The 12,914-nt window shown below is 52.4% G+C and overlaps 1 protein-coding gene across 1 annotated transcript in view; it reads left to right on the top strand.

Annotated features, from left to right (window-relative positions):
• The window catches only part of HOXD3 (homeobox D3), a 29,078-nt gene extending 17,663 nt beyond the window's left edge, over positions 1-11,415 (top strand). Inside the window, exons 2-4 of the mRNA XM_032693357.1 lie at positions 6,239-6,322; positions 9,539-10,084; positions 10,558-11,415. Of these exons, the coding sequence (XP_032549248.1) occupies positions 9,589-10,084; positions 10,558-11,309 (1,248 nt within the window). The 5' untranslated portion in view covers positions 6,239-6,322; positions 9,539-9,588 and the 3' untranslated portion in view covers positions 11,310-11,415. The remainder of the gene's footprint in view (positions 1-6,238; positions 6,323-9,538; positions 10,085-10,557) is intronic.
• Positions 11,416-12,914: the final 1,499 nt, after the last annotated feature.

Genomic DNA, 12,914 nt, shown 5'->3' with positions numbered 1-12,914 from the left:
TAGCAAACCCCACTCACTGTACAGTACAGTAAATAGGGACCTCTCGGTGCAGAGCCACACCGCTTCCAACGGCCATGTTTGTTAGCCCTTTCCCCTGATTCTTTTTCCTTTTTTTTTTTTTTTTTTTTTTTCCCCTCCTTCCCCCCAAGCCTAGAGACCAAAATAATCTTGCTAGGAACAGTCATAACAGGCAGAATTTCAAAGTGCAAGGAAGATGATAAGAATAGATTTCTACAAGTCCTGACCACGTGATTTGCGAAATAATTAATTCAGCACGTCCCTTAAGAAACACGGAGTCGTCATTAATCTGCCAAGCAAAGGACTCTATCAGACTTGAAAACTGAAGAGATCCCAAGAATATAATATACAAAGAGTGCAGTCCCTCTCCCTGCACACCTAGCTCTTTGGTAGCTGCTGAAAAAGAGACGCCTGGTACGTAAATATTTTTTATTTTTATTTCTCCTTATTTAAGCCTTAATGAACTCAGCTGTCAAACACTTGACAAATAGGGCACGCTGCTTCCTGATTTCCAGCTCGGCAGCGGCCGGGAACCGGACCGGGCGCAAGCGGTGACCTTTGCTTCCCAGGGAGCGGGGGAAAGAGGACGAGCGCGGAGCGGCGCGGAGCACCGCGGAGCAGGGAGGCTGCCCGCCCGCCCGCCTCCCGGGGTGGCGGCGCTGGCCGCGGCTGCCTGCGCGGGGAGGCGCGGAGCATCGCGGAGGAAACAATGCGTCTGTCAGGGCAGCCGTTGCCCGGTCCCAGCGGCGGGGAAAGGCCCTCAGCTCCTTCGCAAGCAGGGTCGTAAATTTTGCCGTGCGTCTTTGACAGCGGGGCCGGAGCCAGTGCCGAGCGCGCCTTCCCCCCGCCGCCCGCACAAAGGCCGGCTCCGGCCCCGCTGCCCCTGCCGCCCCTGCCGCCCTGCCCGCTCCTGCCCTGCCCGCCGTCCTTGCTCGCCCGAGACTCGCAACCCGGCGCGGGGCTGCGGGGGACCTCGGACGAATCCAGCCCCCCAAGCGGGCATGCCGGCTTTCGAGTCCCGGATCAATAGCCCGGAGTAGGGGAAAGCAGGATTTGTGTTCTTATACAAAGCCACTCCCTGTAAACTCCATAGAATATGGACAACGAGTCTGAGATTTCTCTGTGAAATCCCAATCATCTGGAAATACCTTCTGCAAACAGGATATTCTTTATTATCCCTTGCTGGAGTAATTTCTAAAAAAACCTAGATTGTAACTTTTTATTGCTTCCGTTTCGGAGGCAGGACAGAGACAAAGTTTCCTATGTTATGAATTATACATTCAAACAATAACACATTAATTCAATTATTCAAAGATGACAAATGTTTATGTGCTTTGCTAGTGACTAAGGAACAGATTTGCTACTTCACGAGGACTCCTACGTTTTTATCAATGAAGTTTTATATTATCCTATTGGGCCGGGAAAGAAACCAAACTCCACCAAGACAAGCAGTAAAATGGACCTGAACATAAATCGTAGCCCTTTCATAAGAGCGTTTATTCTCGCATATAGCCCGGGCTATTTTATCAGTTTGACAATTGCCGGAGTTGTTGTTATAAATCATGATAAGTAATTCCTGAAAGGGTATGAGGCTGCTGGGGGGCGGGCGGAGACTGTAAATCTTTCTGTTTTATTGCTCTATGAACATATGCTCCGATTGAAGAAGTCTTAGATCCTTACTGGAGACAAATTCGCGCAAAGCTGGAGTCCCACCAGCCAAAGGATTAACATTTCCTTAATACTTTTTCAGTCCCCTTTACGATGTCTTAATTCTGGTGGTGGCGAAGGTGCTTCTTTCTTTGAGCTGTCCCCTCCATGCTCACCTTAAATTTCGTCTTTTTTTTTTTTTTTTTTTAAATTTTTTTTTTATCCCTATGCTCTGAAAAGACACCCTAGGGCTGTGAGGCTTTTTTCCAGGGTGTTCTGAACCGTCCTCCGAAAAGACGTTTTCTTCTGAATCCTCTTCGTGGTCTTTGCTCGTGGCCAGCTTCTCCCTCGCACTTTTGTGTAGGAAGTGAAAGACCTCTCCGTCATCCAAAATGTCTAAACAGCAGCCAGAATTATGTTCGGCTTTGTGTGTATATACACAAGTATGCAGAACACGCTGTGCGTGTAGGGGTTGCTGTATGTACACACAGACACGCGAGCGCGGGGTGTTCGGCAAAACTACCCAGACACCGAAATATATGGCTGACGGAAAAGGATATAAAGAACCATTACCTCTTACTTGAGGCGAGATTTAAGTGCATCATTTCGAAGAAATATAGGATTATAAATCCGAAGCCGTACACAATAATTTACATTGAACTTATGTTTCCATCACTGGACTCCAATCTTTTTATAACTGGTTTGCAAAGTCAGGAAAAGCAATGTAATTTAGATAAATGTTACAATGCACTTATGGTTAGTATTGTAAGGTAATACGTTACTGTCACATCCCCATGCTTTGGATGGTAATGAAATCATAGCAGATGTTAGATTAGGTGTGGTGTATTTATAGCTACAGATATGTTAGAAAAATCAGAGGAGCTAATATATGTGTGTATATATATATATGCATATATATATATATATATATATTTTGCCGAACTGGAATTGTTAGGGAGCTTTGTGGGCACACATGACGGATATACACCGGGTTTGCTCTGTGTCTCTTCATACACACAGAGAAGGGAGGCAGGATCAGGGCAGACACACACACGCACAAATGTCATAAGGATTTTTTTCCCAGCGCTTGCTCAGCCTCCAGACGGGTAGTCCCCGCTGCCCTGCATCTTCCCGGTACGGAGAAAGCAAAAATTCGCGCACACCAGTGGGCCCCAGCGCCTGTCCGCCAGAGCAGCGCTGCTGCGGAGCTGCCCCCGGCACAGGCCCTCGGCCGCAGCGAGTCCCAAATACCTCCTCTGTCTCCGCTGGGAATTTCTGCGCCCTGGGATCATCCCGCGGAATTCACCTTTTCCCGGGCTCCGCCGGCCCCGCGGGGCGCGTAAGTGCGGGCGGCGCGGCCGCGGTGCGGAAGGAGCGCGGGCTGGGCAGCGCGGCCGGGCGGGCCGGGGCGCGGGGGGCCGCCCGCCCCGCGGGGCCCGGCGCGGCATTCCCGCTGCGCGGGGGCGCGGGGAGCGCGCCAGCCTCGGCCCCGGCGCGCTGCTCTGCGATCACGTGGGCCAATATGCCTGTATTTTAAGGCAGTGCCTATATTTCTGATTATAAAGGGATTTCTCCTGCTCGCCCCCAAAATTCATCAATGGCCGCACGATTTAAAACCAAAACAAACCAGGAGCCGGCCAATTGCTGTCGTTGGTTCCAGGACGCTGATGGCTAAAGGGTTGTGTGTTGATTTTTTTTTTTTAAAGCCCAACAAATTCCGATTTCCACTCGCTTTCTTTTATTGGTAGTTGAGCCTGAGCCTGTTTTCGTTCTATCGGGAATTCTGGTGTATGGAAATGTCTGTAAAACCGCAAGATCAGGTTTAGGAGAGTATTGTCCGCAGACAAAGGGTGAAGGATATATTCTAAGAACTGCAAGCGCAGATCCTGAAAAGTGAGGAACCCAGGTTTATGATAAATTGATACACAGGTAAGCAACTGCATGACAAAATGGGACGTTTAACCGCAGGGGCTGTATTATCGCCTTTACTCAGAGACGGTCTGGAATTTGTTTGCGATCTCTGCCCATAGCGGCTGCAACTATACGGAGTGGTCTCCACCTCCTTGAACGTTTTAAGCTGTATCTTCTTTGTATTACGTTCTTTAAATAAAAAGTGGAGTCCTTTCCAAAGGCTAGAGGATTACGTTTAACCCTATCCTTTTCCCAATTTTGGGTGGTTTCAGGATGAGAATTACAAATAAGCAAAGAAACGAGGGAGAGACAACTTTGCTAGATGCTCCCATTGCCAAAGTAAGATTGAGCATCACGTTAATGCGTTGCCGTGGATAGCCGGGCAGGGGGTAGCCGTGTTGATTTGTAAAGGGCGATTTAAAATAGGCTCATGGTAATGTAGCTCTTATATAGGGTCTCTTAAATATTGGTGCCAAGTGTCTTCCCGAACCTTTTCCCCCCTCCGTGCATTCGTTTTCCTTAGTGGTTGTTGTTTTCCTCCCCAAGTTGTTTTAGTGCTGCTATTACCGGTATGCTCATGCCTTCGAGTTACACATGCTGTTTGAAGCACGGCTTGATATTTATCTACTGAGAAGTTTCTTGTCCAGCGTTTGTGTGGTTTGATCAATAAGGTTGTGGGAAGATGCCTGGGGGGGACCGGTGCCTCTCTGGGCGAACTAGGGATCTGGTAGCGACCACACAGCCTCTCCGCATACACTTACATCTCAGCTCCCTCTTGGGCTGTTGCAACTAGCCCGGCTCTCCCAGGAACGCCTGTTTCCACTGACTGGTGGCCTGCGTGGAGCCCGGGCGAACTCTCGATTGTCTGTTGTAGAGCTCCTGCGTAAAGCCCGGAGCTGTGCTGTCGAGCAGGAGCGTGTGTAAGGCTGTAGCAGACCCTGACCGCCCCGAGTCACCCGGGCGAGTCCTCCGCGGGGGTCGGAGTGCCCCGCGGGAAACAGGGAGGGAGGCGAAGGGAAAGGGAGAAAGTTAAGGTGTTTATTTTTTTATTTTTATTTTCTATTGCGTGTTGCTCTGCTCGATGAGAAGTTAAAAGTAGTGAACATTTTTCTTAGCTGTATGCCTCCAAGCTGCTGGCCTGCCAAGTTAGTCAGCTGAATCCAATTACTGCAAGCAGCATTTCATTTGGCTCGATGGAAGCACTCAGTTATAACTTCACCTAAAATTTCAATAATATCTATACTGGTCCCACACCTAAATAATTCTAAAGACTTCCCTGGGTTTAGCTCTGGCAACGTCTTCTCCAAGAGCTGGGAGTCGAGCACAACTCCAGCGTGCCCGGGCTCCTCTCTTCGCAGTACAAACTTTGGGGGCTCTTCCTGTGGCCGTGGAAATCTTGGTATTTGGCCAAGCTCTGGCTAAATAAAGCATGTCTAGAGCAAGAAAGCTATCGCTTGTGAGGCTGAGAAGCTGCTTCGGAAAGGGATGAGAAGTCGATAATTAATTAGTCACGAAATGAAAACTTACCGTGTTAATCAACAGCGGCTAACAATGACTCGGTTTGCAATATTATGATCTCTCCGCTCAGGGGCTAAGGTGCAACCCAACTTAGGCTGCCTTCATACACCCTGTAAAGTGCTATTTCTAATGAATTATCTTGAAAAAAAATAAGGCACTTAAAGTTGACGTACGCCCACGTGAATATATTATATAAGACGTTACCGGGACAGGCCCGGGCCAGGAACCTGAGAGAGCATCATGTGTAATCATGAAGCTCCACTTCCCTAACTCCTGTTTGCCAGCATAAATTAAGGTGATTTGGAAGGGGAATGTAGCATCCTACTGAGTTTGGTTAGGGAGAGAGAAGACTTGGTGGAAAGTTGTAAGGTCTGTTGTGTTGTGAGCTATCGGAGGCGCTTCCGCTGGTTGTTCATTAAGTGGTGAGTTATTGCTGTACGAGCCAAAGGTCATTTCAAAGGCTTATGGTGGCTAGATATCGTCTTTATAATGACCTGGGCTTCTTTGTGGGGGATTTTCTGGCACTCTTAAGTTCTTAAAGTCCTGAATCGACACATTGCACAGCCAAACGCAAAATACTAATTTCGAGACACAAATATTTGCGGTGCATTTTCAGTGCTGGGGCTTCTTCGCTTATCTTTCTCTCTGTCTTACTTGGGGTCTGGGGGGGGGGGAGAAATGGAGAGACACTCGCGCTAGCTTCGTTTCCGCCGAGGGTTCCGCGGGCCGTGGGTGCGGGTGCCGTGGTTGTGACCATCGAAGGTGCCCACAGCTCCCCTGCAAAGGCGTTCCCGGACCCTCGTGCGCTGCCTCTCCGCGTCTCGGCCCCCGCTGCGCGCTCGGAGAGGCGGGCGCGGCTTCGCGGCCGGTGTGCGGGGCCCGTCGGAGCGGCTGCTGCAGGCCGCACTGTCCGGGTCCGACCCGCAACCGGAGTATTTTGCTCGTTTTGTTTGCTCCCCGCCTCTCTCAAAGCGCTATTAATAAATGAAGAGAAACATCTGCCCTTTGTCTTGTAAAAGGTCTGACGCGGACGGAGAGACACGGTGAGGGGGCTGAGGACGAGATGTGCATTTATTAACAAAGTCCTAAGGAAGAAAGTCCAAAACAAAGCAGTTTCCGCTGAGAGTTATCACTTCTGTTGCAGGTCCGTGCCCACGGATTATCCAAAGGAACCTGAAGATCCTACTCACACAGTTAAAGTCAAAAATCAAGAAAAAACATAAGTGTGGTGAGTTCTCTAAATTTCCTTTTCCATCCATCTCTCGCTTCCCCTATCGCGACAAGCCCGTCGCAGGGAGCACAGCCCGGCCCCGGCCCTCCGAGCCGGGCCCTCGCCCGGCTGCTCCCGGTCTAGCCCTCGCCGGCGGCACCCGGGGCGCGCCGCCGCCCCCCACGTCAGATAATGAACAGCCCGTAGAAAGCGGCCCCTGCTCCGCGGGAGCCGAGCCCGGCTGGGGAGCAGCCAAGCCCTGGACCCAGCCGCGGGGAGCGGGTGGCTCCCTGGGGGGCCTCCGTAGCTGGTCTAAGAGGCCCCACGGCGGCCATCGCTCCGTATCTCGTGGGGCTCCTTCGCGCTCCCCAGAGCTCTCAGCGCCCTCAAAGACGAGACATCCCTCGTCTGAGGCTCAAGCGCAACCCCAGCGGTGGGTGCCCAGCCCGCGGCCGGGTCCGGCGGAGGCTCCAGCGCTTTCCTTATATACAGGGTTGCCCCGGGCCGGCGGCCGGGAAACGTGCCGAGCGGGGGATTCTTTTGCCGGGCTCCCTCCTACGCGCCGGCTGCTTTGCACTTCTGACAGTGCCGGGGCTTGGGAAGTGTTTTCCTTTTCATTCCTGGCCGGAGCGTTTACTGCCACGGCGCTAGCAGTCATAAATTTTGTTACAAACCGCAATGACAGGTGCATTGATATGCACCCTGAGAGCTCCGGCTGCTTTAATAACCGCTTCGCTGGCCACTCTCACCGCCTCTTATTTATTCGGTATCATATTAGATATTGATCCGAAGCAGAATTAAGTGTAGTGGAAGTTTTAGTAGAGAACTGCTTAATATGAAAGTGTCGGGAGGAAAGCGCCTGGCAGCGCCGGGCCGGTGTCAGTGTGGGCCAGCCGCATTCCACGCACACGTGCGGGTGGACGCGTGAGCTCCCGGCTGCTCCCCGGGTAGAGCCGTTAGAGGGTCGGTATCCCCCAAAAGCGCTGGAACCAGTGGCAGGACAAAAAGTCTCATCGTCATGTGCAACGCCTAACAGTTCAGATGAGGTTAAATCTTTCTGGAGAGGAGGAAGGGAAATCTGAAACACAGACATGGATACTTTGCGGTTTCCTACCCTCAGTGCCTCCGAGCCCACCTCCCACAGCTCGGCCTCACCATTTGGATGTCACTTTTTTTTTTTTTTTTTTTTCCCTTGAGGCTGTTTCTGGCCAAACCACCAAGTGTTGAGCCCCTGCTTTGGTGTTACCTATAAAAACATCACCCCGGGCCTTGCACTCGTAGAAAAATCAAACCCTGGAAAGGTCTCACTCTTTCTCTCCCTCTCTCTCTTTTTAAGATCTAAAGATGAGCCACCAAACAGTTGAGCATTGTCCATGTGATTTATGGCCCATAGCCTCCTTTTTAGGTTCAAGCAGAGTTCACAAGCAGTTGGTATTTCAGAAAAGAAATAAGGCTTTTAACAGCTTAACAGCAATATTCTTTCTTAAGATTCTGCGTATTCTTTTGGGAACTATATTTCACAAGGCACATAAAAGCCTACGTTTAGGCCAGTGTTGTGCTAACAAAAGTCCTCAGTCCAGATTGCTCTTGAAAATGTAGATGATAGAAGTGGGAAACGAGTGATAGAGTTATTTGGACAAAAATACTTTCAAGACTCGTCAAGATTATCACAGTGTATTAAAACTCATCTGTATCGCCACCGTTCATTCCCATAGACTTTTTAAACTGAAACTTTCCAGAAGAGAAATACAGTTCTTTCCCCGTTTCCATCAGCTTCAAAGATCATCCCAAGCTTTTGTTCAGGGAAGAAAAGGACCCCGGCGGTTTGTGACATGGGATAAACCTGCAAGAGGGGCCGCGGATCGCAGCTCGCTGAGGTTATTTTTACTTACAGAGATGTGTTTCCCGGTGAATTTTAGAGAACACATAAGCGGTACTTGGCGGGACCAATTGCTGGGGGAGAAAAAGGAATACTGTGGTAGTATTGTTTAGGTACAGGCTGGAGAATTATAATTATCGGACAGTGTTCAAAAATTTCTAGCTACTCGTCTCTGGTACGTTAATAGGCTTAAATCCTGCAGAAATACAACAAATCTTAAGATACGTTGAGTTACACACTTACATTCCCAGGTGAAGCCTGTGCTAATTTACAAAATTACCAAAAATGTCGGAGAAAAGCCCTATACAACAAGAAAAATAGGAAGAGGGAATATTAAAAAACCGCAACAAAATGCGGAACAGTTTCCATGTTGTACGAAACGCAGAGAAGTTTTGGGAGCAGCAAGGAGGAAGGCAACAGCTCTGCCCCAATACATCTGCCCTAGAGGGACCTTGCGTTTTCGATGTGAGTAGCCTGATGTGGGAGGGCGCGGAGGGGAGCGCCATAAATTTACAGGCTAGAAAAAGAAAAGAATCCTCTAAAAATTATCTCAAATGTCTCAGGTTCTTTCTACTGGGTACAAATAAAAAGAACGAGAAACGCTGGGTGAGGGAATTTAATTAATCACAGAATTAAAATAGGGGAGCTGACCTGAGACTTCCTTTATAGTGCAAAGTGAAGGGAGTGAATGGCGCCGGTTATACTTTAACTCTGGAGGAATCCAGGGGAAGAAGAAGGGCGGGTTTACAAAGGGGACGGGATTTTTCTGCCTCTGCCCGGCCGCAGCCCGGGCTCCATCCATCATGTCAGCCGTGCGCGGCCGTGCGCACGCGTGCGGCGCGGGGGGCGCGGGTGCTCCCGGCCGAAATGGGCCGGGGGGTCTCTGGGGACACCACCCAGCACAGTTGCTCACTGAGGGCCCTTGCCTAGAACCGCGGAGGGCGATCCGGCCAAACTCGAGCGGGAACAGTCCAAAGACAAAGCAAAGCAATGAAACATGTCCCAGAATGCCTCAAAAGGTGGCCTGTAGAAGTCCCACCAATGTGTCCCCGTTCCCCCCTGCACCATCGCTCTTCGGTGACTCTTTCACTGCTGTGCCTCGGTCCTTCCCTGGTGTACTCTGCCCTCTGCCTGGGGTGCCCCAGTTTGCACGGGCTCCTGCCTGGTGACCCTGCTCCTTCCCTTGTGTCCCCTGCTCTTAATCTGGTGTCTCTTGCTCTTTTCTTGATGTCCCCTGCTCCTTCCTTGATGTCTCCCAGTCCTCCCATGGTGGGGAGGCTGAGGCTGAGGGTGCTGGGCTGAGGGGCTCCCCCCACTGAAAGCCTCTTTTGTGTCCCCGCTGTTTCCCTCCCCAGGTGGCTGCGAGTGGCCTGGGCCGACGACGTGAGGCGCAGGGCGGCGGTCAATGTTATTTGAGCGGGGGCCGCGGGCCTCGGCGATCACAGAGCAGAGGATGCAGAAAGCCGCCTACTACGACAACGCGGGGCTCTTCGGGGGCTACACCTACAGCAAGGCCGACGCCTACCCCTACGGCGCGGCCCACCAGCCCTACGGCCAGGCCGGCTTGGACAGCGAGTACCCCGGCTCCGCCTGCTCCGTCCAGGGCTCGGCGCCCGGACGCGCCCCGGCCCACAAGGGCAGCGAGCTGAGCGGGAGCTGCATGCGGCCGGGCGGGGGCGGCCCCGGGGGCAGTCAGCCCCCGGGGATGGGCGAGCAGCAACCCCCGGCCCTGCCGCCCTCCTCCCCGCCCAACCCCCCTCCCAGTGTGCCCCCTCCGAAAAAAGCCAAGGGGGGCCCAAACTCCTCGGGCTCGGCCACCGCCACTCTCAGCAAGCAGATATTCCCCTGGATGAAGGAGTCCCGGCAGAACTCCAAGCAGAAAAGCACCTGCGCCCCCCCAGGTAGCCCAACACCCTCGCCCCAGCCCACTGTTTGCCCAGGGGGTCGGGCTGAGCCCCTCGGGCTGAACCCCTCTGGCTGAAACCCCTGGTCCCGCACCTTGTCCCCTACTCCTCCAGCTACTATCGCCTACATCCCCCGCTCGAGGGTCCCGGCCCTGCCGGGCGCTGTAGGTGGGGCAGGCTAGGGGCTCCCGCCTCGCTCCCCCACCAGCCCAGCGGCGGCAGGCGCAGCCCCGACGGCTCTCGGTAGCGCCTGGACGGGGGGCGGCTGGGGGTCTGTGGGGGGAGCTAGCTGCGGGAGGGTGTGTATGTCGGGCAGCGAGGGGTGGGAGGCCACCCCCGGGTTCCCTGTGCCCACTCCCTGGGTGCCGGCAGAGCGAGAGGGGACGGTGGGGCTCCGAGGGACCCCGGGAGGAAGGGGAAGGGGGGGTTTTCTGGGGAGACCAACGTGTCTTTGTGCCTCTTCCCCGCAGGAGAGAGCTGCGAGGACAAGAGCCCCCCCGGGCCGGCCTCCAAGAGGGTGCGCACAGCCTACACCAGCGCGCAGCTGGTGGAGCTGGAGAAGGAGTTTCACTTCAACCGCTACCTGTGCCGACCGCGCCGTGTGGAGATGGCCAACCTGCTCAACCTGACCGAGCGGCAGATCAAGATCTGGTTTCAGAACCGCCGGATGAAGTACAAAAAGGACCAAAAAGCCAAAGGCATCATGCACTCCCCCGTCGGACAGTCCCCGGACCGCAGCCCCCCCCTGAGCGGCCCAAACCACGTCGGCTACTCCAGCCAGCTCCCCGGCGTCAACAGCCTCAGCTACGACGCGCCCTCGCCCACCTCCTTCGCCAAGTCCCAGCAGAGCATGTACGGGCTGGCCGCCTACACGGCGCCGCTGAGCAGCTGCCTGCCGCAGCAGAAGCGCTACGCGGGCGCGGAGTACGACCCCCACCCCATGCAGAGCGGCGGCGGCGGCTTCGCCAACCCCAGCCTGCAGGGCAGCCCCGTCTACGTGGGGGGCAACTTCGTGGACTCGATGCCAGCCTCAGGCCCCATGTTCAACTTGGGGCACCTGCAGCACCCCTCCTCCGCTAGCGTGGACTACAGCTGCGCCGCACAGATCCCCGGCGGCCACCACCACGGACCTTGCGACCCCCACCCTACCTACACGGACCTCTCCTCTCACCACACCTCTCAGGGACGGATGCAGGAGGCGCCCAAGCTCACGCATCTGTAGCGGGGCGGCGGCCGGCGGGGCCCGCTCCCCTCTCCATTACCTCACTTTTCTGACGGGACAGTGTTACTGTGCTCTCGAGTGCCAACAGTATTAGTGGATTGTCTCCCCTAGCAGCTCCCTTCTTTCTTCCGCACCCCCGAGTAGGTCCGTGAGCAGGAGCCTTTCTCTTAGAGCTGTTTTAAGCATGACAGTGCAATATACTGCCAACCGAGGGACTGATAAGCTGGTAATGATGTACTTGAAGGTAAGTCTTAGAAATGCCGTAGTGTTAGCAGCGCGTCATGCTGAGGTGTTTTAGACCAGTCGTAAGCCGTGGGAACTCGCCCACGTGTAAGCTTATTTCAGAGAAGTTAATTTATGAATTCCTCCGAAACGTAAGGATCACATTGGACTAAATGATATGTATTTATTATTTTAAGCGAGACATTTTTTGTATCACTGATTATTTATCCTCGTCTTAATGTATTTATGTGGGTATTTGTAGAGTTTCTTCACCAGTACTTCGGGAGAGCGATTCAGGTCCGTGGTGACTTACATTTCACCTATTTAGTATAATCGGTCTGAGCTAGTTGAGAGAGTAGTCTTGAACAGTTGTAACAGTGGCTGGTGTTTGTAGTTTATGTAAGGATTAATTAAGACAGCAAGTCGTAAATCATTAATAGAGTAAAACAAACTGTGGCATCACACAAAGAGCCATTACACTTTAAAAAATATTGAGAGTATTTTTAAAGTATTTATTTCTAACCGGCTGGCCCCCCTCGAGCGCCTCGGTGGCTTGGCTGGCAGCTGGCTCGGCCGGGTGAAGCCACCTTTAGTTGGAAGCGCAGCCGCTTTGATGAGGCCATCTACAAAGCGGGGCTATTGGCCATCTTGTTTCAGATCAAATCCTGCATACAAAAACCTCGGTGAGGTTAACATTTATTTATTGGCTGGGTATCTATCGCACGTATTATTATTTCGGTGGGCTTTTTTTTTTTTTTTTTTTTTAATTACACTCTGGCTATCTGAAATAGAAATTAGAAGCTTAGAGCGCAAAAAAATTAGAAACCCTCTGATAGTGCTAATTTCATTAGGGTCTCCATAGCAATCCGTGCAGCAGCTGCCGCCTCCTTTGTTATTTTTATACTGTTGTCTTTATACTAACCATAAATCAATTTTTAGACATCTTTGGAAGCCCAAGCTTTTCCTCTTGGTTTTGTTTTGGTTTTGGTTTTGTTTTTTTTCATAAAAATAAACTTTGAAAGAAAATTGACAATCAGATACACACAGCCGAAGGGAGACGCCGAGACAGGGTCCGGGCAGAGGCCGGACGGTGCCACCGCGCTCTCCCGGCGCCCGGCGAGGACGGTCTTGCCCCGCCTGACTGCGGCAGAGGGGCACCGCCGCGTCCCTCTGACACGAACAGGACAGTTAACAAGGGGAAGGAAAAAAAAAAAGAAGATAAAAAAATAAGAGAAAAAAAAAGGGAACGGTGTTCTGAACCCTCGTGTTTCCTCCTCTCTAGTTACACGGCTGTATTGAACCCCTCGCTGGATTTACAGAGATTATTTCTTTTGTAAACGCTGTTATTAAAGTCTCTTCCTGACAGTACATGTCGCTCCGAGA

The sequence above is a fragment of the Chiroxiphia lanceolata genome, chromosome 7, assembly GCF_009829145.1.
Source record: "Chiroxiphia lanceolata isolate bChiLan1 chromosome 7, bChiLan1.pri, whole genome shotgun sequence".
Taxonomy (NCBI): domain Eukaryota; kingdom Metazoa; phylum Chordata; class Aves; order Passeriformes; family Pipridae; genus Chiroxiphia; species Chiroxiphia lanceolata.
The sequence above is the reverse complement of the archived record's forward strand: the minus strand, read 5'-3'. Positions and strand labels throughout refer to the sequence as shown.